The sequence below is a fragment of the Ptychodera flava genome, chromosome 15 (genome assembly GCF_041260155.1).
Source record: "Ptychodera flava strain L36383 chromosome 15, AS_Pfla_20210202, whole genome shotgun sequence".
NCBI classification, from domain to species: Eukaryota; Metazoa; Hemichordata; class Enteropneusta; family Ptychoderidae; genus Ptychodera; species Ptychodera flava.
Genome location: NC_091942.1, coordinates 20,006,293 through 20,032,656, shown reverse-complemented (window position 1 = coordinate 20,032,656; position 26,364 = coordinate 20,006,293). Strand labels below are relative to the sequence as shown.

Sequence of the window (26,364 nt, the reverse complement as noted above, 5' to 3'; positions counted from 1 at the left end):
ACTGAATATCTCGTACCAAAATATCAGTCTTAGTCATGTAAAATGTCTATTAATAACTTTGTAACAGTTTTCATGTGATTTTCGTAGGATGAATTTGGAAACAGAATTTGTGTCTTGCCGACTGGAGAAGGTCCGATATATCGAAAAACTGTAATCGTTTCAGATTTACTCAGAGAATGACCGTTTATCAGAAACGAACCGTCGATAAACTTTGTACGTCATTCCTCCGTAAGTCAATTATCTCCCGGGAAGTGACCTGTTCTTTATAAGGCAGATAGGAATCGACAAGCGCTTCCCGGATCCTACAGAAATTGTTATCGCTTGCAATCTGCTTGCAACTTATACATGCTACGTATATCGTGATGTGAACAATGATTCGCATCGTTTTACTCCGTGTTATCACAAATTTTTAGTTTCCCGGGTTTAGGCGACATAATTCTGTTTGTTGCGTTTTTATTCAATAAAATCCAAGTTGATTAGTAATGCTGATTGTTAAGTAGATTAAAGAAACTTAATTAATGTCCGTTGTGCGATTTTCTAGTTATGTTTCATTTCATTATGTTCAAGAATTATTTTCATAAAGGGTGTCGCTTGTTGCCAGTGATTTCAAAGCCATTTCGCAAATGTTTCTCCTGTCATGAAACCCTTTACCTGACAGTGTGCCTTTGTTTGTGGCGGTTTCCTGTGTTCTCGTTTTTGGCGCCAACTTTTTGTCGTTTGGTTGCCGTTTCCGATCTATACGCATCCTGGTGGAGACATTTATTTGATTGAATTTTTTAATGTGATTTCTTGATAAGAAATTACTCGTGGTTAATTTGGATACAAGTTTGCCTTCGAAATGCGAATACGGCAAACTTTGGACATTTTTTTTTCATTTCCTTGCAGTTCTCAGAGATAATATCAAAATGTACCTTGCTCTCAGACAGTCCGACCGTCTGTGCTTGCGCGCGCATTTGCTCAGCCCCACGTTCCTCCTCAAGACAGGATGAGCCGCAGTAAGATTATATTTTCTGTGATAGACAAAAATCGGCCAATAGTGCTCTACTAGCCACAGTTAGGGAGACACGTTTTCGAAAGTTTTCAATCACCAAACATCGCGAACTTGAGGGCTTCCTTGTCGCTTGTACAGGGCGAACGGAGCGTGTAAACATAAACTCCTTGTAAGGATTTACCGTTAATTTCCTTGGAGAATACAGAAGAAATGGATCAGATTAATGGACGAGGACTCTAATCGCTTCCCTCTTACTTTCCGTTCCCGGGAGTTGTGTCCAATATCGCCGCTCTAACTGTTATGATTGAAAAGCTTAACCCTTTGAGCGCTGTAATTTTCTCCCGCCAAAATTTTAGTGCAAAATTTTACCAATTTATAAATTTTTCTGTAATTTTTTGACAATTTTTGACCAAATGGACATCACATTTCATTTGATACAGTTTTTTCTCACAATTTTAGCAAAATTTGAGAAAAAATTGACTGGGGTTTATTTTATGTAGGGGACAAAATAGACTTTGGCGCTCATGCGTCAGAGGTCACAGGCTGGTGATATTATGTCATCGGAACTCGGCTCCTTCATTTGCGTAACTCAACGAGGAGGATTTATTCCTCATAACGTTTGTTTATCCATAGAAAACCCCTCCGAAAATCTCCCTCGCGACCTTTCCGTCTTTATCGCGTCTAAATCCTCTCTGGAAGAAGGAAATTATGCAGGGCATTTCATCAGTGAGGAAAGAGGATAATGTCGAAAGGGGATGATGTAGAAACAGTGTTTCTTTTGTCAAAATGCACTTTGCTTTATTGTGAACAGCACACACTTTTCTTTCAGTCAAGTTTCATTTTCTGAAACGGCCAGCAACCGACCAGATTATTATTAGAGCGGTGAGCTGTACTACTGAAGTCGTAAAAACTGCCAATCGGGGCATGATGTCGTCCTTTTACGGCAGGGATTAATAGAAGATGCCGTTTAAAGAGCCACCTTTGCCGCGGAAAGCGATGACATTCACCCACAACCGATTAATTAAGCTGCTCCTCTCTTTATATGACTTCATCCATTGTGAAAGAGAGAAGGTTGGCACACCATTGGAATGAAAAAAAAGAGTAAATGAGTAATAATACAGAAGTGACCTGAACAGCACTACGTATTGATGATGAAACAATTTTACAACAAGTATAACGTATTTTGAATTTAACCTATGAGACATTGCCACATCCGTAGTCGAGGCACCAACGAATTTTAGATCACTATCATTGAATGACATAGAGCGGCGTTTGATGATACGAAAACAAAATAAGACAACTTAAGCATTCTGGTATGCTCCCTTCGATCACGAATCAACTTTCTTTTCATGAAGCCAGTCAAAGATTACAACAAGGCAGAAGATTTTGGGAAATGGGAAGCGGAAATGGCACAAGAATGCAGCCATATATATACATACATACATATATGTATATATATATATATATATATATATATATATATATATATATATATATATATATATATATATATATATACACAAAATGTACAATGTGCCCTCCCGGTTATCACCATAATGGCTTTATGGCAACCTCTGAACTTGGGCACAGAGCGTACGGTTACACATTGTTGAGGATTAAAAATATGGACTCACCAGAGTGCTCCAACGGCAATACATACCATGAGCGAAGCATAGTGCCAACAGTGAACGCCCCTTATATTACGCAAGAGGCTGCCCAACAATCTCAGAGTGCTCTAACTACTATTAAAGCAGTGAGCAAAATACACAAAATGTATACAATGTGCCCTCCCGGTTATCACCATAATGGCTTTATGGCAACCTCTGAACTTGGATATATATATATATATATATATATATATATATATATATATTATATATATATATATATATATATATATATATATATTAATAGTTAGCATAGTGCCAAAATATCAGCAAATATTGCTATGAAGACATTTTTGCCATTTTGACACCCCATCGCAAGATCTATAATGGTCCATCCCTGATGCGTGAACATTTGCAATTCGCAAGTTAGACTGAAGAGCTCCGGGCAGATACGGCGGCCCAGCATGATGAACCGCCACCATGAATGTGATACGAAGAGAAGAAGAATGATTTTGAATGCAAAGACATGCACTCTTCTTCCGCTTTCTAACTCGGCACGGGAATCGACTGAAGTAGCCCGATAGCGCTGGAGACGAGCGTGACCGCGTTTTGAAATGCCTGGAACTTCATGCTCGCTTGTGCATCCAAGGCTCTCTCCCACCAGAAAGTCACGATTGTTGCGGTCACCGGGAGATGGACAAAGTTGCTAGAACGGTTTAAAGGTCAGCGCCCGCACACGTAGTATATGATGTTTAAGTGAATGTCACATGTTAGTCAAACGTGCACTGTTTTATATCCTTTTATAATACTTTCAGCCGTGTAATGGTTTCTCTATATTATCATGTACCCTAAGAAACTGGTCAGTTTCTTCGACCTGGTGGTCGAGAAATTCTTTTGGTCATCAAAATGTTGCTGACCCGTTGTTGGAAAAAAAAACACGGAAAACAACAACCGAGCAGAAGGTAACAAATTTAAACACGATTGGAACTAATTTTGGATAATATTTTTCAAATTTATCAAAAGTGTTAGATGCTCTATAGTTAAATGTTGCAATATTACAAATTACTCATAAAAACAAGTGTATAACTTAAAACAGCAAATGAGTTTACATTTGCAGATCAAACTGACATTACTTCACCATCCAATTATCCCGAATTAGTTCCAATCATGTTAAAAAGATAGATTGATAGATAGATAGATAGATAGATAGATAGATAGATAGATAGATAGATAGATAGATAGATAGATAGATAGATAGATAGATGACATGTCAGTTGGTCAATATTTCAAAATCTGAAAGTATGGATAAAGCATTTCGAACAAGCTGTGAATGTATAACACACTATCTGTGCCTGAGCAGATGTCAAGAACTCTTATATATAGCTTGATGTCAATCACCAATTGCAGAGAGAAACAAAAGTAAATTAAAAAAATCGTACGTTGTAATTTTTATTTAACATTACCGATACTACGGCGCGCCAAATGTTTCAAAAATATTTATCGTCATAGAGTAAAAATAAACTGTCAAATTTTCTTTCTAAAAAAAAGTCTTAAACGTGTATGAATAATAAAGAAAAAAGTTCTTTCGTCCATATCATTGCATTTTATTAATGTACCTTTTCATAAAAATAGCATTCATTTGAAAATACGTGTCATTAAATATTTGAATGTGCCTGTACAGATAAAGATGACGTGCAACCGTCTTTCTTGATTGAAATTGAAAAATTCGATGGCATTACGGAAGAAAATAAATGAGATTTTATTATTATTATAATAATGAGTATTATTGCAAAAAAGTGCTTAATTGTAAAATATTCTTTAAACCGTAATGAGAAGATAAACTTTTCAAAATTTGGAAATACCACACTCCCATACTTATTGACGTACACATACACGTGTATTTGATATAAAGGTGCAATGAATGCTGATTATAAGGGAAAAAAGAAAAAAGAAAAAAGAAAAAAAAATAAATCAAGCACACACACAAAAAATATTGAAATGATTAAAAACAAAACCACAAATAGTACTTGCACTACTACAAAAAACAAAACGAACCATCATTAGGTCTGACTAAAAAAAGAAAGAGAATCACAATTGAAAAGTCGACCGAGATCGCGCCGGCGTTGAGGCTGTAAAGAAACCAAAACGAGGTCAGCTTGGAAAAAAAACCAAAGCGAGGTTACAAAAAAAAAAAAAAAAAAAAAAAAAAAAAAAAAAAAGAGGTTACCAAAAAAAAAAAAAAACTCAGTAGAAAAAAAAGAGGCCCGTTCGAGAAAAGAAAACAGAGTGGGACACCCCGCAGAAAAAGCCCAACATGAAAATTGAATAATTGTCAAAGTCATGATTGTTACAGTTTAATGCTCGAGGGTTTTGGATCATCACACTCGGATGTTGGACATGATCTTTGGGGTATTTCAGCGATAACTCTCAGCTTCTAGTCTTCAATATCATCTCATGGACGTCCAAGTTACCGACACGTCCCATTCTATATTAAACAGTTACCAGTTTTGGTTAAAAGTGGACAAAACACTCGTGGTGGTTCGTCGGCTGCCAGCGGTCCCCTCGCTCCAATGTACACTCGAGGTGGTAAGCCAGCGGCCGGCAGTCCCGTCGCTAGTACAGTAGGCCTACACGCCGGCAACAAGTGATCCCCTCGCTGTAAAGTGTAGGGCCGCATCTCCCAAATCATAGACAGTCTGTGCCCAAACCCCAACAAAACGATGGCTTGCCGCTAGTGTGCCCAAACCCCAACAAAACGATGGCTTGCCGCTAGCCCACGGTTACGTGTGGTTCGATACACAGCGGCCGCCGTGTGGGTATGCATAGTAAAATTGCATACCACGCAGCACGCTGTGGCCTAGTTCTGCATGGCAGGGCTGTGTGTTACCGGCGTGACACGGCCTCCCGTATAACGCCGGTAACACGTACACAGCCCTGCCATGCAAAGCTAGCAGCGGCGGCTAAGTATCGAAACACACACGTATCCTGTGGGTTCATAGCCTCTAAACGGAGTATGGCAAAGGCAAAAATACTCGGGCTGAAACACTCCGTTTAAATTCGAGGCAACGTTTTCACTAGTACCTGTAGAACGCGAACGCGCCCGACTTGACAAACACTGATCAAGCAGCCGCTATTTCTCTGTACACTGTAGCTCAACACAACCAGCAAAGGGAGTGTTAGGGCTACGGAACCGCAGCAAGGCCGGGCTGTGAATACTGCCAAGCCGGTAACTCACAGCCCTGCCCTGCCACCCAGAGCTATGTATAGGCTACTGCACAAATATCGTACCTCCATATATTGGACTGTGTGGATATAAAGATTTCTGCAATGGGGATCGACATGTCGTGTATGTGCCCGGCTAGCCCTGCGGGTAGAGTGAGAGTGTCTGGCGATGCGAAGGGCGGACACTCTCGCCATACTCGTAGTCGTAAGGCTTGTACAGTTGCGTCGCTCGTCTTGTCGAACACGGAAAACGATGGACGTTCTCTCAACACGCGGCAGATTTCTTCAAAACTATTCAATTTATCATGATTTGGGTGATCTTTGAGGATAGACGAGGAATTACCAAATAACGAGGTGGTTTATTATTATGGTATTGGAACCCGATGTATCGAACCACACGTATAGACTGTGTAGAAATCATGTAACGGCGATGACAGTGCGGCTAGGTGGAAGGCCTGCAGTGGGCTCCCTGCCATACCGCGCTTATTAAGGCATAGATATATTCGCAGTGTTGCTATGAAGGTCATGGGTTTGTACGTCTCGCTCGTGATCTGACCTGTGGACTGCCTAAAATTGGCCCAGTTAACTTGACTCTCTGGAACTATTCACTGTTAACCTGGACGTTCTTTAGGTGATATTGCCCACTTCACTTCATCAAGTACGGTTTCAAATAGCTATGTGTGGCAGGGCCCAGCCAAAAATCACTGAAATGCTCAATTAATATTTCGTCAAACATTGGAGTATGTGGTGATCGGATTCCCCGCTGTTGGGGATTCATCGATCGAAGGAAACGTGAACCATGAGTTTTTTGAATAAATTAATTGTATTTTCACGCGTTTTTTATTTCTGTGGCGAGTGCTCGTTTTTTTTTCTTTCTTTTTTTTTTTTTTTTTTGGCTGTGGCGAGTGCTCATTTGTTTTCTTTTTCCACAGGCCCACGCGTTTTTTTGTATTTCCTGTGTTCATGGCATTTTTTATTTTTTTTATTTTTATCTTATTTTATTTTATTTTATTTTATTTTATTTTTTTGTAGATGATGTCCACTTTTGTATAGAGCCATCACTGCCGAATTTTTTCTCTGATTTTCTCTCTTTACTGTCAAAGCGGCTAGTGGTTCATATTATATTTTTGATTATCTATAATACGTTTATTATGAGACCTAGTGCTTTTTAATTTTCTTAAGTACATAAATAATTTTATGTATGCATAACTTTTTTTTTGTCTGATTCTTTTATAATGATTTTCTGTATGTGGTTCACATTTTCATTTTTTGTAATATTTTTTGCGTGTGGTAGTAGTGGTTTTTAGTGATTTTCTTGTGAATTTTGTGGACGTACCACTGTATAACATATTTTACTCTTTTTTGTAAAATCAGCACTCATTGCACCTTTTACGCGAACTATTATACGTGTATGTATGTCGATAAGTATGAATGTATGATTTTTTCAAATCATTGAAAATTGTTTATTTCCTAATTACGCTTTAAAGATTTTTTCTCAAGTTAAAATGAAGTATTAAATGACATTTCTGTCTTTTGTTTTTTTAATTATACTTTTCTTACTTATTTCTTCCTAATGACACCGAATTTTTATTTCAATCGAGAAAGACAGTTTATTTTTGCACTGAATCGATAAATATTTTTGAAACATTTGGCGCGCCGTACGATACTGTACGCCCAGATTTCAGTTTGCCAACGTAGCAGACGTATGATTGTGTAAAGTGCTGTATTATTGCCACTTCCAAAATTTTCAGTGGCCAGGACTTCACTTACTGCCTATACACACAGGCTATAGCAAAGAAAAACGGGCTTTTTCGCTTCACCCAAATTACGTCTCCTGACAAGCCTTGGGCAACTAGTTTTATAAGTACTGACCAAATCTGATGTGCATAGTTGCTGAAAGGACTAAGTCTTTCTTTTCTATCTTTGACCGTAAAAGACCGGTATGACAAAAACCATTTTACTTGTGTGAAACACCTTTTACTTGGAAACCTAACACGGGGAGAAAGAGTTGCACCTTTAGGTGCACCAATTATTATGAAAAATAAAGTAAAGCCTCAAATTTAAGGTTTTTCGTACTTTTAGTAAAATTATGGGCATGGGTATATGATAAATCGGTTATTACCCAATATCGCCTGTTCCTTGTGTCGTATCGGCATTCGTGTCATTTGTGCTGCGTCAGACACGAGACTTCGTCTTATGTCATACATATCATAGCGAGTTATGTGATGGCTAGGCGTGTCATGCCATCGTACCATGTTTTGCCATGCAAAACCTCAAAATGAAACACTCCATGTCATGTTACTTATAATGTTCATCATGTTGTGTTAATTCATGTCATACTGAGTCTCAGTGATTTGCTTGTGTTTGTTCAATGTTAACCATATATCTATACAATATGCTTCAGTGAGTTAAAACCATTAAACTTTAAGGTAGGCCTAGTATGCGCCTCGAAAGTGAAAGACTTCAACTTTTGCTCAAACTTTCCTCAATGAAACTGTCAACAATTCTCTTACCAAATCAAAAACAAAAATCGGGGGTCACCGTGCAAAGTTTGGAACTAGCGAAACAAATTAGCGAATATTATTGCGATATTTGCGAAATTCAAAATGGCCGCCATCCCTGTGTTAACTCTATAAGGTAAAATAAAATTTTGGATTTACGAAAAAGTAAGACGGTGAAAGTTTTTCCTTAAAATGAGCTCCCGCAAGTGGTAGGTCAGAAAAGAATTGTAGAAATTGGAGAGTCCGACTAACTGTCCCCGAGGCGCGTTCTGAACCGAATGTCGCGAACTTTACCGCTCTCACACACCGTGGGCCTTTCTCTTAACACTCGAAGTTATTAAATTTTACTGCAGCACCGGACAATAATCACTCCGTAACTTGGTAAGGGCGTGCCAACCACCGTGTCGCGCATGACTCTATTAATTTACAACGAGGCGAGTAATAAAGATGTCAAGGGTCCCGACGGGGAGTGCAGGCAAACCGTTAAGAGACCGTTTTCCCTCGTTAAGTCGAGTAAATGGCCATCTGCCATTTGGCATTTTGTTCCAAGTTAACTTTGCAATGTATGTATGCAAGAGTAAATGTGAGAAGGCGCATGTAGGTGTATATTATTTATGTATCCGCCAGAACGGTGTTTATTGATTTAAGACGAACGTTTAAATTCGTGACTCTTTTAATGATTTGATTGAGGACTTGTTTGAGTCGAAATAAGGGCAGCCAAGAAAAGCATACTACTGAGTGTAATGAGTTCAATTTAGTCGTATATATATAAATATATATATATATATATATATATATATATATATATATATATATATATATATATATATATATATATATATATATATATATATACAGTCGAGATGTATTGGTATTTATATACATAGTTATTTACGTATATAGAAATTATGCATATAATCAAAATTACTTAAAGTACAAATTTATAACTATAGGCCTAACTAAAGCCTCCACGTATCTCTGCAATCTTAAGAAAAACATTAAAAAAAAAGCAGAAGGAAAAAAAAAAAAAAAAAAAAAAAAATATATATATATATATATATATATATATATATATATATATATATTATATATATATATATACTAATATTTAATACTAATATCATATATCTGTACACTTTGATATATAATATATAAATATATATATAAATATATATATATATATATATATATATATATATTTTTTTTTTTTTTTTTTTTTTTTTTTTTTTCATGTATAACATGACTTTACAATTCACAAACTTTGGAAACTATACTGATGAAAAAGTGCAAGAGTGTAACTATAACCAAGTGTGCTTTGTTTGAATCCTTGTCACTCGGCGTTCAGGCTGTAACCGTCAAAGTCTATGAGCTGTCAGTGTAAATGATCGCGTATTAATGAGTATTAAACATTCATCAACTGTTTTAATAACGTCAGGCCTGCTGTTTTATTCCCTCGATAGGTTGAATGCAAATCTCTTTCTTGCCTTCCACACAAGGACATAGGCAGTAATGTCATGAAATTCTTCTGTTTTACCAGAGTCGGCTAAAAAATATTGCCCGGATACTTTTTCTCCTATTTTGTTAATTTTTTCTTCTTCTCCTGTTCAGTTATCGAATTGTACTATATACCGTCCTGTTTGCTGTTTTGTTCAGACGTATCGAGTACTTCGTGCGATGCTTGTTTTTCGATGTCGCGCCCAATGAAGACGCATAATAGGGTATCCCTAATCTAAAGGAAGGGAAGTGATATGATTCGAGTATGGGCTCGCTGATCAGGGGCGCTGTTTGACATTTTCATTTACCTTCCGATTGCATGCATGGTACATGATGAACTACGACAAGATTTTGTTGCAATGTCCTTGATATTTTGTAATTCTCAGGTATAGCTTGAGCGATGAAGTCAAAAGATTATCGTATCAGCAAAGAAAATAGGAAGTCTATTCAAGTCAGAAGGAATTGTAGACGATACACTGTGTACGTGGCTACTCGCAAATTTTTGTATCATCCAAGAAAATCGGAAGTGTATTCGACAGTCATAAGGAATTGTAAATAATACCTTCAATTTGCCACTCAAATCGAATCGCTTGTTTTAAAAACTCTTCATGGCTCCCCTATGTTTGTTTTAGGCACGCTTGAAAAAATCAGTTTGGATAACTGTCGCAAGCGAAAGGAAACCCACAGAAGAAAAGAATACAACTTTCAAAGTTTGCGTCACTGCTGTTATTGCGCAGGCGTCAAAATAAAAGTCTGGGACTCTGGCCCATAATGTATCTGGTTCAGTGGATACTGTTAACGGTGTTACTTTGGTAGCTACGGCTAGCAAGAGCAGCCAGGTTCAGGTGCAGCAATTTGTAACCATGACCTATAAAGTCAACCTCTCAAAGGTCAAAGCACAAATTCAAGATGGCTGCAAAATGACGTGCTCCAGAACCATTCTTCTGTAAAAACAGTGCTGATCTTATTCAAAATCTGAAGTGAACATTAATTTAGGCATTTTTTCAGTCAAGATGAATAGGGGCAATATGTTATTTGAAAGGACAGAAACACCGAACTAATTTAGGAGAATCTGATCTTCATATTGTTTAAATTTCTCAAAAGTGTTAGGTACCCTTAAAAGCCGAATGTTGTAATTAAATTACTCATAAAAACAGGTGTATAACTTAAAAAGAAAAGCAGATGAGCTTACATTTGCAGATCATACCGACATTACTTCACTATCCAATTATCCCAAATTAGTTTCAATCGTGTACCCGTCTGTGAAAACTTAGTATACGGGGGAACCTGATATCCTGGCGAACTCTGCTGTTTTACAAGAATTGAATGCAACCACCAAACCCAAACGTACATGTAAAGACTCTTATACGTTAGTGCGTATCCTTATAATCCGAGGGGGAAAACAGACGAATTTCGTATGTACGACCACATGTCAGCACAAAATTTCGGAACCGACATTATCAGTTTCGGCGTCGGTGATATTTCCTGTTTTTTCCCGACAATTAGCGACATCCGAGGCAGGCCTAAGAGTGGTCTTAGCTCTAAAAATGACTCAAAGATCCCATCGGGAAGAAACATGGCTATTATCGGCGTCCTTCCTCTAAACCGAACGACACTCCAGGGAACTGTATACCGTTGTTATCTTTAAACTGTTCAAAGAGAAGAATTGGTCAGAATAATCTCGGTCTGCTCATATAAAACAGTTGCCTTAAGTCGAAGCCTCAAAGAAAACCCACTTTATATATATAGCTGAATTCAACGATTACCCTAGACGATTTATGTATTCCAGTTTACTATACAAAATTCAAATTTTCATTACTTATTCACAAGGTAGACATTTTTTCCGAAATTAATTTCCCATTAAGTGCATCTGTTATAATGCTTATAACAGGAAAGCCCGGACGCGCTCATGTTTATTTCATGATTTGTCTTTCTCTGCACGGAGGGGCGCTGTATATCAAACCCATTTCCTGTTTATCGCCGCCGCCGCTGCTGAGCTTGATGTGTCCCCCGTTGGGAGACGGTCCTTGTGTATGCGCTGACTTTATGCATACCTGATTAGAGGCGGGATACGCGCGATAAACGGAGACCGGCTTCGAATAATCAAAACATGTTCGCCGATGACTGTGGCTTGCTTCGGATCAGAAGTCTGTCACCTTGCTCAAGCAAAATTAATGCCAAAGGTTTAGCGGCGCGGCGTTTGAAACCATAAACATCATTATGGAATACAATTGAGTCATATTAGGGGAGAACACTTGTGTAAAACGAGTTTTTTTTTATACTGAATTACAAGTCATAATTACCGATACACTATGCTGTCAAAGCTATTCGAATAAAAATACGCACCTCCATTACAAATAATAGCCATGTTTTTTATACACAGCACAAAAGCAATATTTCTTCGTCAAATATGCAAATAACGTATTATTCATTCACACCAGACATCATTTGAAAATGGCGGCTAAGATTCAGAATATCACAGGTATAGAAAGATTGTTTGACCCTCATATGTACATTTGTTAGAATATTGATGATTCAACTTTTTAAATTTAAATTCTCTTAGTGTATTTTCATATCCATTAAACATTTGCTAAAGGCAGAGAGAGAGAGAGAGAGAGAGAGAGAGAGAGAGAGAGAGAGAGAGAGAGAGAGAGAGAAGAGAGAGAGAGAGAGAGAGAGAGAGAGAAGGGAGACAGACAGACAGACAGACAGACAGACAGAGGCAGAGACAGAGACCGTAGAAGAGAGAGAGAGAGAGAGAGAGAGAGAGAGAGAGAGAGAGAGAGAGAGAGAGAGAGAGAGAGAGAGAGAGAGAGAGAGAGAGGGTGGAGTAGGTTTGTCAGACTCTGTCTATATTCTCTTTGTTTGGCTATGCAACTCCATTCGTTTTTTAGCCTTTTTTATCAGAGAGTACCCTATACTACTTCACACTATTTCTGACTGTACTTTTGGAAACTCATTCACAAATGTTCATCCTTAGCGTCGGCAGAATAATAAATAGTGAACAGCGCCTCTTTCGCTTTCCGATCGCTATCTTTCGCATATGTGGTAACCATGGCAACACTAACTGCCCCCCCCAAACCCTCCCCAAAGACGAAAAAGCCATGCGTCTAACTTGAGCAAACGGCCAAATATACATACTATAAAATACATTTATTGTGCGCCATTGTCAATTTATGCGACGATTTATATTGTTGGAGCGTGAAGGTTAGGTCCCGAATCAAGCATATTTTAAACCTGGCCTAATTTTTTATCATGTAGTTTGTATCGTCCCACTTGAAAAAAGTAAATAAATAAATAAATAAACTACCATTCCCATCGGCTAGTTAGCCAGCTCACATTGGATCGACAGCGAATCTTGCAAAAGGGATCTAATGTCTCAATTATCACTGTTAACAAAAGTGAGCAGAGATTTCATTTCGAGTCACGTTCATTTTCTTAGGTTGGACTGAACTACATTTAAATGTGACCGACAACAAAAATCTACTACAGATGATCATCTGTGTAGCTAGCTTTACGTCCCGCGTAAAAATGTCCGGCATTATTAGATGACTTTGCGTTGGCGTCGATATAGGTAGAATGCGACGAGATTGTATCATACATAGCTTGGATAAAGATCTCTGTAGCTGTCACGTTTGAATTTCAAACTTGTCAGTCTCTTTGACTGTCTAATCTTCTCAGTATCCGTGTTCTTGCACTCTAGTCTTTTCATCTTTCTCCTAGGCATCATGGCACTGTCATCCTGTGTTCTCACCTGTTTGTTAATCTATCTATCTATCTATTTATCTATCTATCTATCTATCTATCTATCTATCTATCTATCTATCTATCTATCTATCTATCTATCTATCTATCTATCTATCTATCTATCTATCTATCTAGCTAGCTAGCCAGATAGTTAGCTAGTAGCTAGCTAGCTATTATCATACACACTCTCTCTATATATACACATACATACAAACACAGAGAGAGGAGGGAGATAGATGCATACATACATACATACATACATACATACATACATACATACATACATACATACATACATACATACATACATACATACATACATATTTGATAAAAACTACAAAAGAAGTAGTTTTGGCAAGGAGGATCAAGACACAGTTCTACCCATGATGCAATGTTCACGGAAAGAAAGGAGTTTGAGGCAGGTATCTGTCTTAGAGTCGAGAAACGAACACTCGATAATTTTAAACGCGATTATTGAAAGTGACAAGTCATTCACTTCCTGTAACCCACCAGCTCATCCCTAATGAGCGTCACTGTACGGCATCAATGGAATTCGTTTTGAAGATAATATGATTTACAGCACAAAGTAGCGCCGGTTGGCGCACAGGGACCTCTTACTGTACCTAGCAAATGAGTTCATAGAATCCGAGACACATTTGCTGGATTTTTTTTCCCTTTGATCTGATCGATTTCTGCCGTCACAAAATGGCGGTCGTGATACGATGAAAGCAAGACTGCAGAAACTCCGATAGATGCGCAAAAGTCCAAATACCGTCTGCATTTGTCCGGCAAATACGAACACCAACTTTCATTAGCGGGAGAGTGGAGGTAACTGCGTTTCCATGTCACGATCGATATAACTTTCGTGATTTTTACGTGTCAACCCCTAGGCTTACTGTATTTCCCTGAGGCGATAGGAGATTAAAGCTTGGCGGCCTTTGGAAGAAAATAAGCTTTGGCCTACCTAAACGAACTCAAATCAAAATGGATAATTCTGATCGCAAAAAGTGTCGACATGGATTTGTACACAAACTGCCCGAGGAAATACACACATCCGATATTTTCGAGCGTGACGTGCCATAGGAATACAATCATTATCCGATATTTTCGAGGATTCAAGAGAATTCAATAAGACACAGAGATATACAATATCGTTTTGTAGTTCACGTTGAATGGCAATTCGACGTCAATTATCTGCCGGGTTAATCATGCTGAGTGTGGCGCTCACACACAAATACTATTTTGTTCCCTGTCTTTCAGGAATTCAACACCGTAGTTTCTTAAACATCCTTTATTTTCAGACATGTTAAGTCCTTGCTTAGCAAGCCGTTGTGTTCTGTTATTCCCTGAAACCTAATTTCACCCCAGACCAGAAGATCCTTCTCTCATGGACGCGCCATCTCCCTCGAGGGTACGGGAGGTGCGCCCGCTAGCGACGCATCTTCTAAATTTAAGTGACATACAAAACTGAGTTGACAATTTTAAATCTATAACACAATAGTTCTTTTAATTTAATCATTATGCTCTTGTCTTGCAGCAAACATCCGAAATTGAGACCCCGTCGTGCGGCGACGTTGTCCGCCGATGCGATCAGCGACGATGGTGCCGTCAGAGAATCGAGTTCGAGATTTCCAGCCTGGTTAACTACGGTAGCTGTGGCTTCGAGGAAGAAGTGGGCGACTGCTCATTCTGGTGCAACAACGCTTTCTACTACTTCGCCGTCCACCCCCATCCTTCTAGAAAGATCAATGCCGAACTGCTGACATGCGACTGTGAGCGGGACCACAGCGAGCTGTTCAGCAGCCTAAAGGAGTGCCAGAATTTCCAGGCCCACCTTGAGCCTTGTAGGCTGAATTATTTGATGGACGACAACGCGGAGACTTAACTGTAGGCGGGAAAAATTTTCGAGCCAAAATGTACTAAAAGGGATTTCAAAAAAGCACAAGCCCATCTTCATTATATTTCTGACTCCCGGAATCAGAATTTAAACACAATACAAATATCACAGAAAGTTTTTATTCAGTCGTTTAGAACATGCACCCAAACAATGAGCGGACAAATGTATGTGGTGAGCAGACAATGTGTGCACGCGCAGGTGCGCATGCGTGAATATAGACGTAGGCAACATCATCCCCCACCCTTGGACTCTTTGGGACTGGATTCAACTTGCTGATTATGACGTCACCGATTCTGTATGAGAACATAGGCGTACAGGGACGAATTAAACACGTCAACTTGAAAAGGGGAAGTAATTTTTACACAGAGCAAGGTATTCAAATGACTCAGTCAAGGGCAAGGTCGCCTTTGAATATGTAAGAAAACTGTATAGATTCGTCATGACTATTTACGAATTGTAAATTGAAATCAAGTGGGAAATTGATCATGCTGCGCATGCTCACAAAAACGAAATAGCTGACTTTGGCTGACTCGTTGTAATTGTAAATAGGGCGATATTTCCGAACGCACTCTCAATATTCGGAGAATAGTGCTGCCAAATACTAGAAACTTGCTCCTAATGCACGTAAACTTGTAGTTTCAGCAATATTTTCTGATTGAAATGTACATTTAAAGCTTCCACATATTCTATTCACCGGGTCATGTCGAAAACCCAAGTGTACATCTGTCAGAACAGCCTGCTGATGTCCGTATGTAATTTCCAGTGTCAATGTTGACATCTGAATTCCAGACCGGACAAGGATTGTGTCGACAACAACATTGTCCACTGCACACATTGTGTCGGTTTACACGGTATTTACATTTCAGCATGCCCAACGAAGACGAACGAAAAACTGTAACTGGTCTATAGAATGAATGTAAAGTAAATATTACCAAAAGTTACCCTCGTCAAATTCGCATCGATCAAATTCTAATGTTACCTTGAAACTTCAAATCTTTGCTCGCAATTTATATCACTTGCCGTTAACTTTTGAAATCAACGATAACCTAGGCCAGCCCGGTCATGTTTAAGATTTTCCTTCAAGTTAACGTTGATGGTTAAAGTTCACCAACTCGTCTCATGGTGAACCAACGTCTGAGTAAATTTAACATTTTACTTCATCTTTGAAACCACCTGCACAGCTAAATTGGATTATGATAGAATTTTATGATACTTTCTAAGGCTACACAGATTTCAAGGAAAAAAATCAACTTGATTAAATATAAAAAAGGAATGTTCAGTATTACGTTACCGCTGTCTTATTTCTGGCAAAACTGTAATAAAACCCTCTTAAAATGTTTCTGTAATTTTTTTCCGGATCACTTGATTATTCCATTATGCCGTCTTAAAATTCCGAGTCCAAGATATTGCGCACACCGTACAATCAGAGACCGGCTTCTAATGTTCTCAATGTTACTGTACACATGGTAAAGATGTAATCTCTCTGCAGCCGATGATCGACGGTCTTTGATACGCGCTTCCGTGCAAAGTTTTGTTGTATTTTGGGGTTTTTTTTTTTTTTTTTTTGGGGGGGGGGGGGGGTCAATAGCCTACGAGCCTACATAATGCTCAAGTGCTTTAGAACTGCGGAATAGTTTAGCAGCCTGGAATTTGAAGTCGCTACCCGCACTTGGCCAAATGAACAGTCATAATATGGCAAACCAATTCAATTTTCAGCAAATCTTTGGCAGATTTACGGCAGCGTTTGAGGCAGTTAAGGCGTGAATAGTTGCACTAGTAATTCGAAACTTTGAATGAGAAAAAACGTTAGTTTGAAGCGATATTGGCAAGTTTTCTATCATTCTATCTTACATTATAACTGTGTTTGGTCCGAGCCGTTGTAACAAGTTGCATTCTGTAAACGTTTGTCTGTCTTCAGGGACTTTAACGTATTTCACTGACGGTGATACACTGGTGATACAACATATGTACAGGCTGGAGGGAAATGTGTGTGCTGATCGTCCCTTGATGGCGCTAGTCTGCACACGTCGTCACGCTGGTGAACTTGTGCAGATTTTTCGGAGCAGCGCACCAGTCCCCTTCGTACATGTAATTGATTTTGTACGTTTTTCCCTTCTTTTGACTGTATCCGATTTGAATGTCAAACTTTCTACATGGATTCATACGGGGAACAAAAATTGATAGTACTTTGTTTTGGCGGGTTTTTTTGCATAATTAAAGTAAAGTGCGCCGAGGGGGGTCGGTCTTTCAAAATCCAAATAAATATTTTGCAGGTTAACAAACTTCGAATGACTTCTATAAACTACCCGAGAGAATCAAATTTCCGCAACTATATTTTTCTTGGACTTAACCCATAGAATGAAGACATCTCGAGTTCAAAATGACTGCTGCAGTAAATTAGCATGGCGACTCCTCACATCCAATTTCGACTGTGGAAGATATTTGTTTAATGCTTCGTTGAACAGACAATGTCAAAAATATTTAAAATTTCAGCTTGCAAAACGCGTATGCCTTTTACTTTACTTTAATGAATGCATGTTTGGTGATGCGAACTTCAAGTGTTTTTCAGAGATTCAAGAATTGAAATTCACTTGACTCCGATGGTAATTTGTGTGTTGACAACCGTCTGCGACTCCTAGGTATGGTTAGCGTGACTTCCATGTGGTTGCATAAGTATATAGGTCTGTTTTCCCCCCTTTTAACGAACCTGTTATTGAGAAAATAAACTCTCCGAGCAAATATTGTGCGAACTTTAAGTGTGGGTCAAATCTGTAAAATTTCATTGTTCGTCACGGACAGACTTCTTGGCCAGAAAACTCAACTTTTACACTCACAATACAACATTCACAGATACTTTTAACGGTTATTTTTCGCGAACTCTTTCAAGATATAAACATTTTAATCACAGCAGACAACATTCAGCCTATCAACGTACCGACGTAACTGAATGCTCAAACAATGCCAAGGGACAGTTTCTGTTGGGAAGAAATTGCGCAAAGCTTCGTGTCCGAGATATGCAAGCAAATACGATGGCGTGCACCTCTTTGACTGATGAGTAAAGTCATGTTGATTTCATCTTTATCGCTACTGTAATAGATCTGGTACTTTTAACTAACAGACGGGACATATGTTCGAATATATCCTTTAATGAATGCATGTTTGGTGATGCGAACTTGTTTTTCCAGAGATTCAAGAATTGAAATTCACTTGACTCCGATGGTAATTTGTGTGTTGACAACCGTCTGCGACTCCTAGGTATGGTTAGCGTGACTTCCATGTGGTTGCATAAGTATATAGGTCTGTTTTCCCCCCTTTTAACGAACCTGTTATTGAGAAAATAAACTCTCCGAGCAAATATTGTGCGAACTTTAAGTGTGGGTCAAATCTGTAAAATTTCATTGTTCGTCACGGACAGACTTCTTGGCCAGAAAACTCAACTTTTACACTCACAATACAACATTCACAGATACTTTTAACGGTTATTTTTCGCGAACTCTTTCAAGATATAAACATTTTAATCACAGCAGACCACATTCAGCCTATCAACGTACCGACGTAACTGAATGCTCAAACAATGCCAATGGGACAATTTCTGTTGGGAAAAAAATGCGCAAAGCTTCGTGTCCGAGATATGCACGCGAATACGGTGGCGTGCACCTCTTTGACTGATGAGTAAAGTCATGTTGATTTCATCTTTATCGCTACTGTAATAGATCTGGTACTTTTAACTAACAGACGGGACATATGTTCGAATTTACATGTGTGAAAGTTATCATGAAATTGATTGAAAGTACCTGCATTACATTGATTACGATTCTTTTTGTCCAGAACTTGAACTACTAAAGAACTATACTGTATACGTTTTGAAACTCTGTGATACGAACTGTGATAATGTCTGGTATCTACGAGGTTGTCAAATAGACGGGCAACGGACGTCCAGTCTGCGCCTGCGCCGTTTTCGCGTACTTAAAAAAATATCTCTATTTAATATCGGTTATTCGAAAAACTCAGAACGCCTTCAGAGTTAAACTGTGAGGCGTACAGCGGAAAATGTGACATTTTATGCTGACTTCCACAGACAGTTAATAATACCCTTATCATAAAGACACCCGTCACGGTATTTGATTATTCGCTGCGTTGATAGTTTGCGGTGTGCAGTTGACGGCCAACGTCTGAGAAAGTCAGTATGTCTGTCATGAACATTGAATTCCCCACTCTTCAGAGTATCTGCTTTGCAAAAAGCAAAACAAGTCTAGAGTAGATCTCAGAAGACGGAAGAGTGGAAAGCATTCACCTGGTTTCTTGGTCGCTATCTTACAATCTTTGAGTCCTGCAAGAGAAAGCGAAAGCATGCGTTGGTAAAATATATGTGCTACCTTTCAATTCATTATGTCCGTTGTCCTTAGCGCCACCCGACGCGTCGGGTCGAGTTTAACGTCACTTGGGATCGCCTGACGTATGTAATGAAGGGAAAGAAATTTCACATATTGTTCATATTTTGGTTGTTACTGTTTTTTGTATATAAGCTTAGATTTTTGACAATTTGTGTATGCCCGGGTGCATAAAAAACTGATTAGCTATGGCGAGACGTAGCCGTAACGTGCATGTCTTCGCACAGTCTCTACTCTAGAGTGGAGGGATTTTATAACACTACGACCCGTGTATTTGTAATTCAAAACGCGTCTACAAATGCCCACACAAAGTGTGTACGTTGATATAGCACTCTTAGGCCAAGACTCCGTAGAGTATAAAATTTTACTATAGTGTGAAAAACGCTTCAAAGCTCATCATATCCGTGTCCTATCATTTTTCTTTCAGTGTGCCATGAATAGACACTACAACTTAACATCCGGTGTCCCAGCCAACACTTCAAGAGTTTTTGATGTCGCAATGAATGCTTTCAGAGAATCCAACATTACAGGAAAGACACTGGTTTACGAGTCGCAGTGAACGACCTACATGTCACCTCGTCCAGGGCACAGACAGTGGCCCCATTCAACCTGTCGTAAATGACGTCAGTTCCGCCCCAAGCGTGCATTCGTCGTTGTTGTTTCAATCTTTGCTCTCTTCGTATAGCAATGCGTGTGGCCCGACATGCGCAGTGGGTCGTAAAAATACTCCAGTCTCTCAAATAGAATATCGTCCACAAAATGTTAATGTGCGTCAAGTTTCCGCCAGTAGCATCGACGACGGGGAAGTGAGACGAGATTGAACTACTTTTACTTCAGTTTGCCAGGTCCTTCGTATCAGCAACAACAAAGTTTATCAGCAGTGTCGACATGAGGCGCTTATATCACCTTATCGCGGTGTTCGTCAGCAGCACGATTCTTGTAACTTTCTGCTTGCCTCCAAGCAACGCGGTGAGTACTTTTTTTTCATTTAACACTAAAATCGTGCGTCCCTGTATCATTTAACTTTCATCAAGTCAGATATGTGCGTACCCTATCGCACTCCGTCTTGTAGACCCAGAGTAACACTACTAGTTTGAAAGTGTGTAAAATTGCGTAAGATAAGAATCGAATTTTATAGTCGAGTTACAAAAGTTTTGTTCTAGTTATCAACGCTAAATTCAAATCAAATCAAATCAAATCAAATTCAAGTGAAGAGAAGGGATGTGAAAACAAAATAAGAAATATGGTGTTATTGACAACATCTAAGGTTTTAACGATGCTATTTGCTATTTATGAACCTACAAAAGAGTGTTGTTGTCACATCAACAAAACCGCGGGAGATGTTCTTATGCAGTGATAAAATACTTATCACCGTTCCGAAATTAGCGCATATACTTTTTCTCGTATAGGTCGATTTCTAAAACCCTAATCCACTACTTCTTTATTAACATTTGCCCATTCAAAACCACTTGTTTCGCCGTATCTTTATGCCTTCCAATTTTTTCCATTGAGACTACTGTGACAATATTCCTATACCTGTACCTATATGCGCATCCTATCTGCTCATAGTACAGAACTCGGCATCATACTTGTCTTTCTCGGTACACTGGCCTTATGTTTCGTTTACCTCTCGTGCATGCAACACAAAGCATTATTATTTAGAAAAACTTTCACGACGCTATTCAATGCTCTCAGTAAGAATGTCTCCAAAGTTTGTTTGAGGAAAGTTTGAAAGGCTGTTCAAAGAGGTAAAATCGCATACAACATAAATTTATTTTTCTTGACATCATATTATTAAAGACTTTCTGGTTGCATAAGTGATCCTTTAAGATGTAATAGTTCTTACTCACTTCCAGAACCGCTAACTTTTACAGACTTTGAGAAACTTTATCTTTTCTACACTTATCATTGGAGTTTAAAGATATCAGTTACTCGATCTAGTGCGGATGTTTTGTCGACTAGTATTCCCCCAGATTGATCCTGAGCATTTTTGCATAGAGATCTTTGCCCCAAAAAGACATAAAACGAAAGACTTGTCTCAATTTGTCGTTGTTTGGACAATAAACGTCTGGCTTGTCAGTTGATTTACGGTCGATAGTAGTTGTGTACGATATAATTCTCCGCTGGGGTTTGAAGTCAGTGACCACGGCTTTTGACATCCGTTCAGCTCCCTTTACAAAACAACGGCACAATTTTCGCATCCACATACTTCAGTTTTTTTAAGTTGTTACTTTTATGTCCAAACTTCCATTTATTTTCTCGCAATGAAAGTATAGTGTTTTCCTGTTTTCTGTCTAGTTTCCTCACGCCGGACACGATTACTGCGACACGGTCACCCAAGCGTGCACTCAAGTTCCCGGATGTCTGGAGCAGATTCAGAACGACATCCACTACTTGTTCTGGCATTGCTTCGGCCTGGACCCAGACAACGACATCTGTCCTCAAAGGTGCGAGCAGGCCCTGAGGGTCTTCGTTACCAAGGACGAAACCCACCGCAAGCTGGCTATGTGCAACTGCAACAACGGACACGCCGGCATCTACGGCTCCACGGCGCAGTGTCGGGCGACGCAGCGGATGTACCGACCGTGCAGGCGTGCCTTACAAGAAGACTGAACCCGACTTGAAAAGTTTTCGGAATGGTCTCCGATCACAGACTGTCCAACTGGAATGCCATTCAGTTCTGCAGCAGAAGGTGGCCCCCGCCTCTGACTCCCGGTGTAAATATGAACAAGGCAAGCGAATGATGTTTGACAACTTAAAGTGAACTTGCAGCCAAACATTGACTTTGTAGTCACTATAGTATCTCTAAATGCGAAAAAAATTACCATTAAAATCGGAACCCGTAGATCTAATTTACTGTACTTCGATTCGGTAAAACCGAACGACTAGAGCGAGAAGATTTCAAACTGTTTACCACTTTGTAAAAACTTTAATAGTCATAAAATTCTCTTTTTTATATATTTTCATACAAAGAGTGTGAGAGAAGGTTGTAAATGTATGTTATGTGCAAATAAAATATACTAGGTACATCACAAATAATATCCTGTGTACAGTCTGTGATTGGATATACTCTTATTAACCCCACCCCCCCCCACCCCGAGTGAATAGACGCTAATCAATAACAGCAAATGTCGGAGTATCTTGTCCTGAGCTGTTGCTTTACAGCTTAATTGATCACGGAAGCTACAGTTTTCGAGGAAATTAAAAAAACAAAAAACAAAAACACAAAACAAAAAACTGACAGTGTATGGATGACAGTTTTTAGCAGATATTAAATCCTCTTTTCGATATAAAAACAAAGCTAGTTTACTTCGGTTAGTGCCGATGATGAATTTATAAACCATGTCAACGAACTCTTGGCCTGGACTTTACCGTAGAGGTGAACCCTTGACCTATAGACGATATATATAATCGACAAAAAATGTGGAAATGTCTGGCGAGAAAGTTGCCATGGAATTTTTTGCGGCGACCTTTGACCCCTTCAACACGTTTTGGCATTTTGTAGTCATTAGCAGTGAGGTCGTTGATATAAATTTCCCGTACCATGACAAATAAATCACCTAGGCAGACACGTGTGACTTCAAAAAATGGCCAATATGTCATTTGTGATTATGTCTTTTTGGAGACACGCAAGGTTATACCTGTAAGAGGTCTTGGCAAATGTCTGACCTTTTTTATCCTGTCACGTCTTCATTGATGAAACTGATTATAAGTGCTTTATTTCCTTCGCGCGACTTCTTGTAAATTTACAAGTCTGAAAATCTTGAAACTGTTCGCACTGCGTGCAGGATATTTACGATAGCCATTAATTTCTAAATAAACAGTGTCCACGAGGTGATAATTGATGAGTGTGTATACTGTATTGGCTAGAGTGTGTTAGTACTTTTACCCAAAATAGAAAGTGATTGCATCCAAGAAAGGAAGCAATAATTGCCGCTCAAAACTAATGTAACTCGAGTAGCTCATCTTTAAAATTTTGCAACACAGTAACTAAGATTCTTTTCACCATTATTTTCATCAGCTTCACAAATCTTTTCCAATTTTACCCACGCATTTTCAAGTTTCGCAAACTTCGCGGACTCAGTAAGGTTTTATTCGTACAAAGAAGGCGACTTTATTACCACACAAGCAGAAGTCCGAGCACGAGTTCGCTCGCCAATGAATGGAAACTGAAGACGCAACTTGTATTTGTATAGTATACCGGTGACGTTACTATACACAATTTTCTTTCACCAGAGGCAGGTATAATCTGCATGCGTCTCTGAAGAAATAACGCCTGCGCGTCATTCTCTATTCGTTCGTGTTTGTTCGTAGGCTTCGTTCACACACATTGATTGAGGCACCTTGGATAGGTTGGGCAATGTATTGCACGTCTACAGACTCTGACCACATCAGGTTAGCTTGGCCTCGAAGAAGAGTGGCAGACATTGATTTGTGACCATTCTGAAATCGTCCCTGACACTTGATTTGTTTTGAGTAATTCATCACCAGCAAAGTATGCGAAACTGGAGCTGGCAGGACTTACATACACAGGCACTTCGTGGTCTTGTCATATTTCATCCCCGTGTCAAGATCTTACGGCCAGTGTTTATTTCCGCGCTCTTTAACTTAAGTATACACAGAGACATATAGTGATTATAGACAGTAAATAGCGCTATTGACGTGTCTGATTTACGGCTGTTCCGTTACTTGTCGACGTCGATGGAAGTTTTCGTACGTTCTGTTAAAGGGAAAATATCAGTAATATTACCTAGTTTTATACTGGGAAATGGGCGCTTTTTCTTCTTCACCTCTCTGAAAAATGTTGAAATGATACGTGTAAGCGATGCAACCGCAACGTATTGGGTAAATTATTCAAACGATTATTGAATGCTAGTCTGGCTACATAAGCGTCGGACATAACAGGTTTTGAGGGACTGTGTTTCAAAGTTGAACTCTAAATTCAACGAGATATTTTGAAGTAGAACACGAAATCTTTTTTACATGAAGAACAGAAAGAATAGAAAAGACATAAGAAAATCAAAGTAAGCCTTGATAGGTACAAGTTTGGAAAGTGTTTTTGGTTAAGTGGTGGTCAATCTCGTCGTCTGAATAAGATTTAAAATTTGTTCATGATTAGCCACGCTTTAAGTTATACACGAATATTTTATCAATCCCAACGGTTCTCCTTTGTGCCTATTAAAAAGCTACGCCTTAATCCTGTGGATGTCAACCGAGATCTTTACTTTTAGCCCTGTGCTAATTTTTCGAAGATTTGCTAGAATTGAAGAAAAGTTGCTGAGAATGTTCCCCCAAGAAGGAACTGGACGTAAACGTGGATAAATAGGGACCCTGGAAGCGAGAACCAGGGCGCTGTAAAGGAAGTCTTTACAGAGACTGACATTGTACGCCATGGAACGAGAAAGATGTGGACTCAGTGTTTTGAAACATCTGTGCAAATCTGTAATATGGGCAAACAACTTGGGTCTGCAAAACCGTTTTTAAAGCACGGTTTCTCTTGGGGTAGAGAAACCGTGATTAAAACAATGAGAATTCTTCTAGCTTTCGTTTTACTATATTACTCCATCGTTATTTTATGCGTACTATTAGCTTCGGATCGTCGCTTTTACCTCCGTCTCGATTTTAGAACGATTGTTTTTGTCCTTTCCCAGTCTCTCAGTATCCCTGACCCCTCCCTCGTGACTAAATAATAAAGGTCAAACTGAATACAGGACATATTTCACATTGAATTTTTTAAGAATATCAGTATGCATTCAATCGAAATTGCAGTTTCGATAAAATCAACATTTTGGAAGCCTCCACTTTCACTTTCTTCCCCAGCGAAAATGGGTATTTTTTCGACCTCTTTCGTTTCGATCTCTCAGAAAATATGACTCAATTTGAAATGAAAATTGAAAGGACATTAAAAGTCACTGACGAAAAAAGTTACTCAATATTATGCGATATTTGAAATTCAAAATGGCCACCATTCCTGTGTTAACTCTATGGCGGAAAATTAAATTTTGGATTTTCAAGAAACTAAGCCGGTGAAAATATTTCTTTCTCCGAGAGCTTTAAAATGAACCCCTACAAGTGGTAGATCAGAAAAGAATTGTAGAATTTTGAGAGTCCGACCATCTCTCCCCGATGAGCGTTCTACCTTTAAGAGCAATGCGAAAATTAAAATATACTATGCATAGCAAACTATTTTTTAAATCTGGGTAAAGTTCAAATCAAAACAGTGTTTAAACCAAAGCGAATTAAAAGAAATGAGTAATCTTACAATAATATCAAATAATATGGCAGATAAAACATGAAAACAGTAAAAATGAAGGATAGTAAATCAGAAATCACATGAAAGCAAATTTCACGAGCTCCCTCTACCGACAGCCTTGTATCGTTATAGACATGACGCGTACATGTAAACAATGCGATGACATCAGATTCTCGTGACACTGTCATAAAAGTGTTTGTGATGATTGATGTTACAGCAAGTTTACAGTGGCCTCAGCTATGACGGGAAATTACAGATCAG

General features: G+C 38.8%; 1 protein-coding gene and 1 long non-coding RNA gene across 2 annotated transcripts in view; both read left to right on the top strand.

Annotated features, from left to right (window-relative positions):
* The window catches only part of LOC139151460 (uncharacterized), a 21,428-nt gene extending 4,625 nt beyond the window's left edge, over positions 1–16,803 (top strand). The window contains exon 2 of the mRNA XM_070724285.1: positions 15,100–16,803. Within this exon, the coding sequence (XP_070580386.1) occupies positions 15,100–15,447 (348 nt within the window). The 3' untranslated portion in view covers positions 15,448–16,803. The remainder of the gene's footprint in view (positions 1–15,099) is intronic.
* Positions 16,804–20,529: 3,726 nt separating this feature from the next.
* Positions 20,530–22,889, top strand: LOC139151458 (uncharacterized). Its single transcript, XR_011556431.1, has 2 exons — positions 20,530–20,819; positions 22,149–22,889. It is a non-coding gene; the product is annotated as an uncharacterized lncRNA (long non-coding RNA).
* Positions 22,890–26,364: the final 3,475 nt, after the last annotated feature.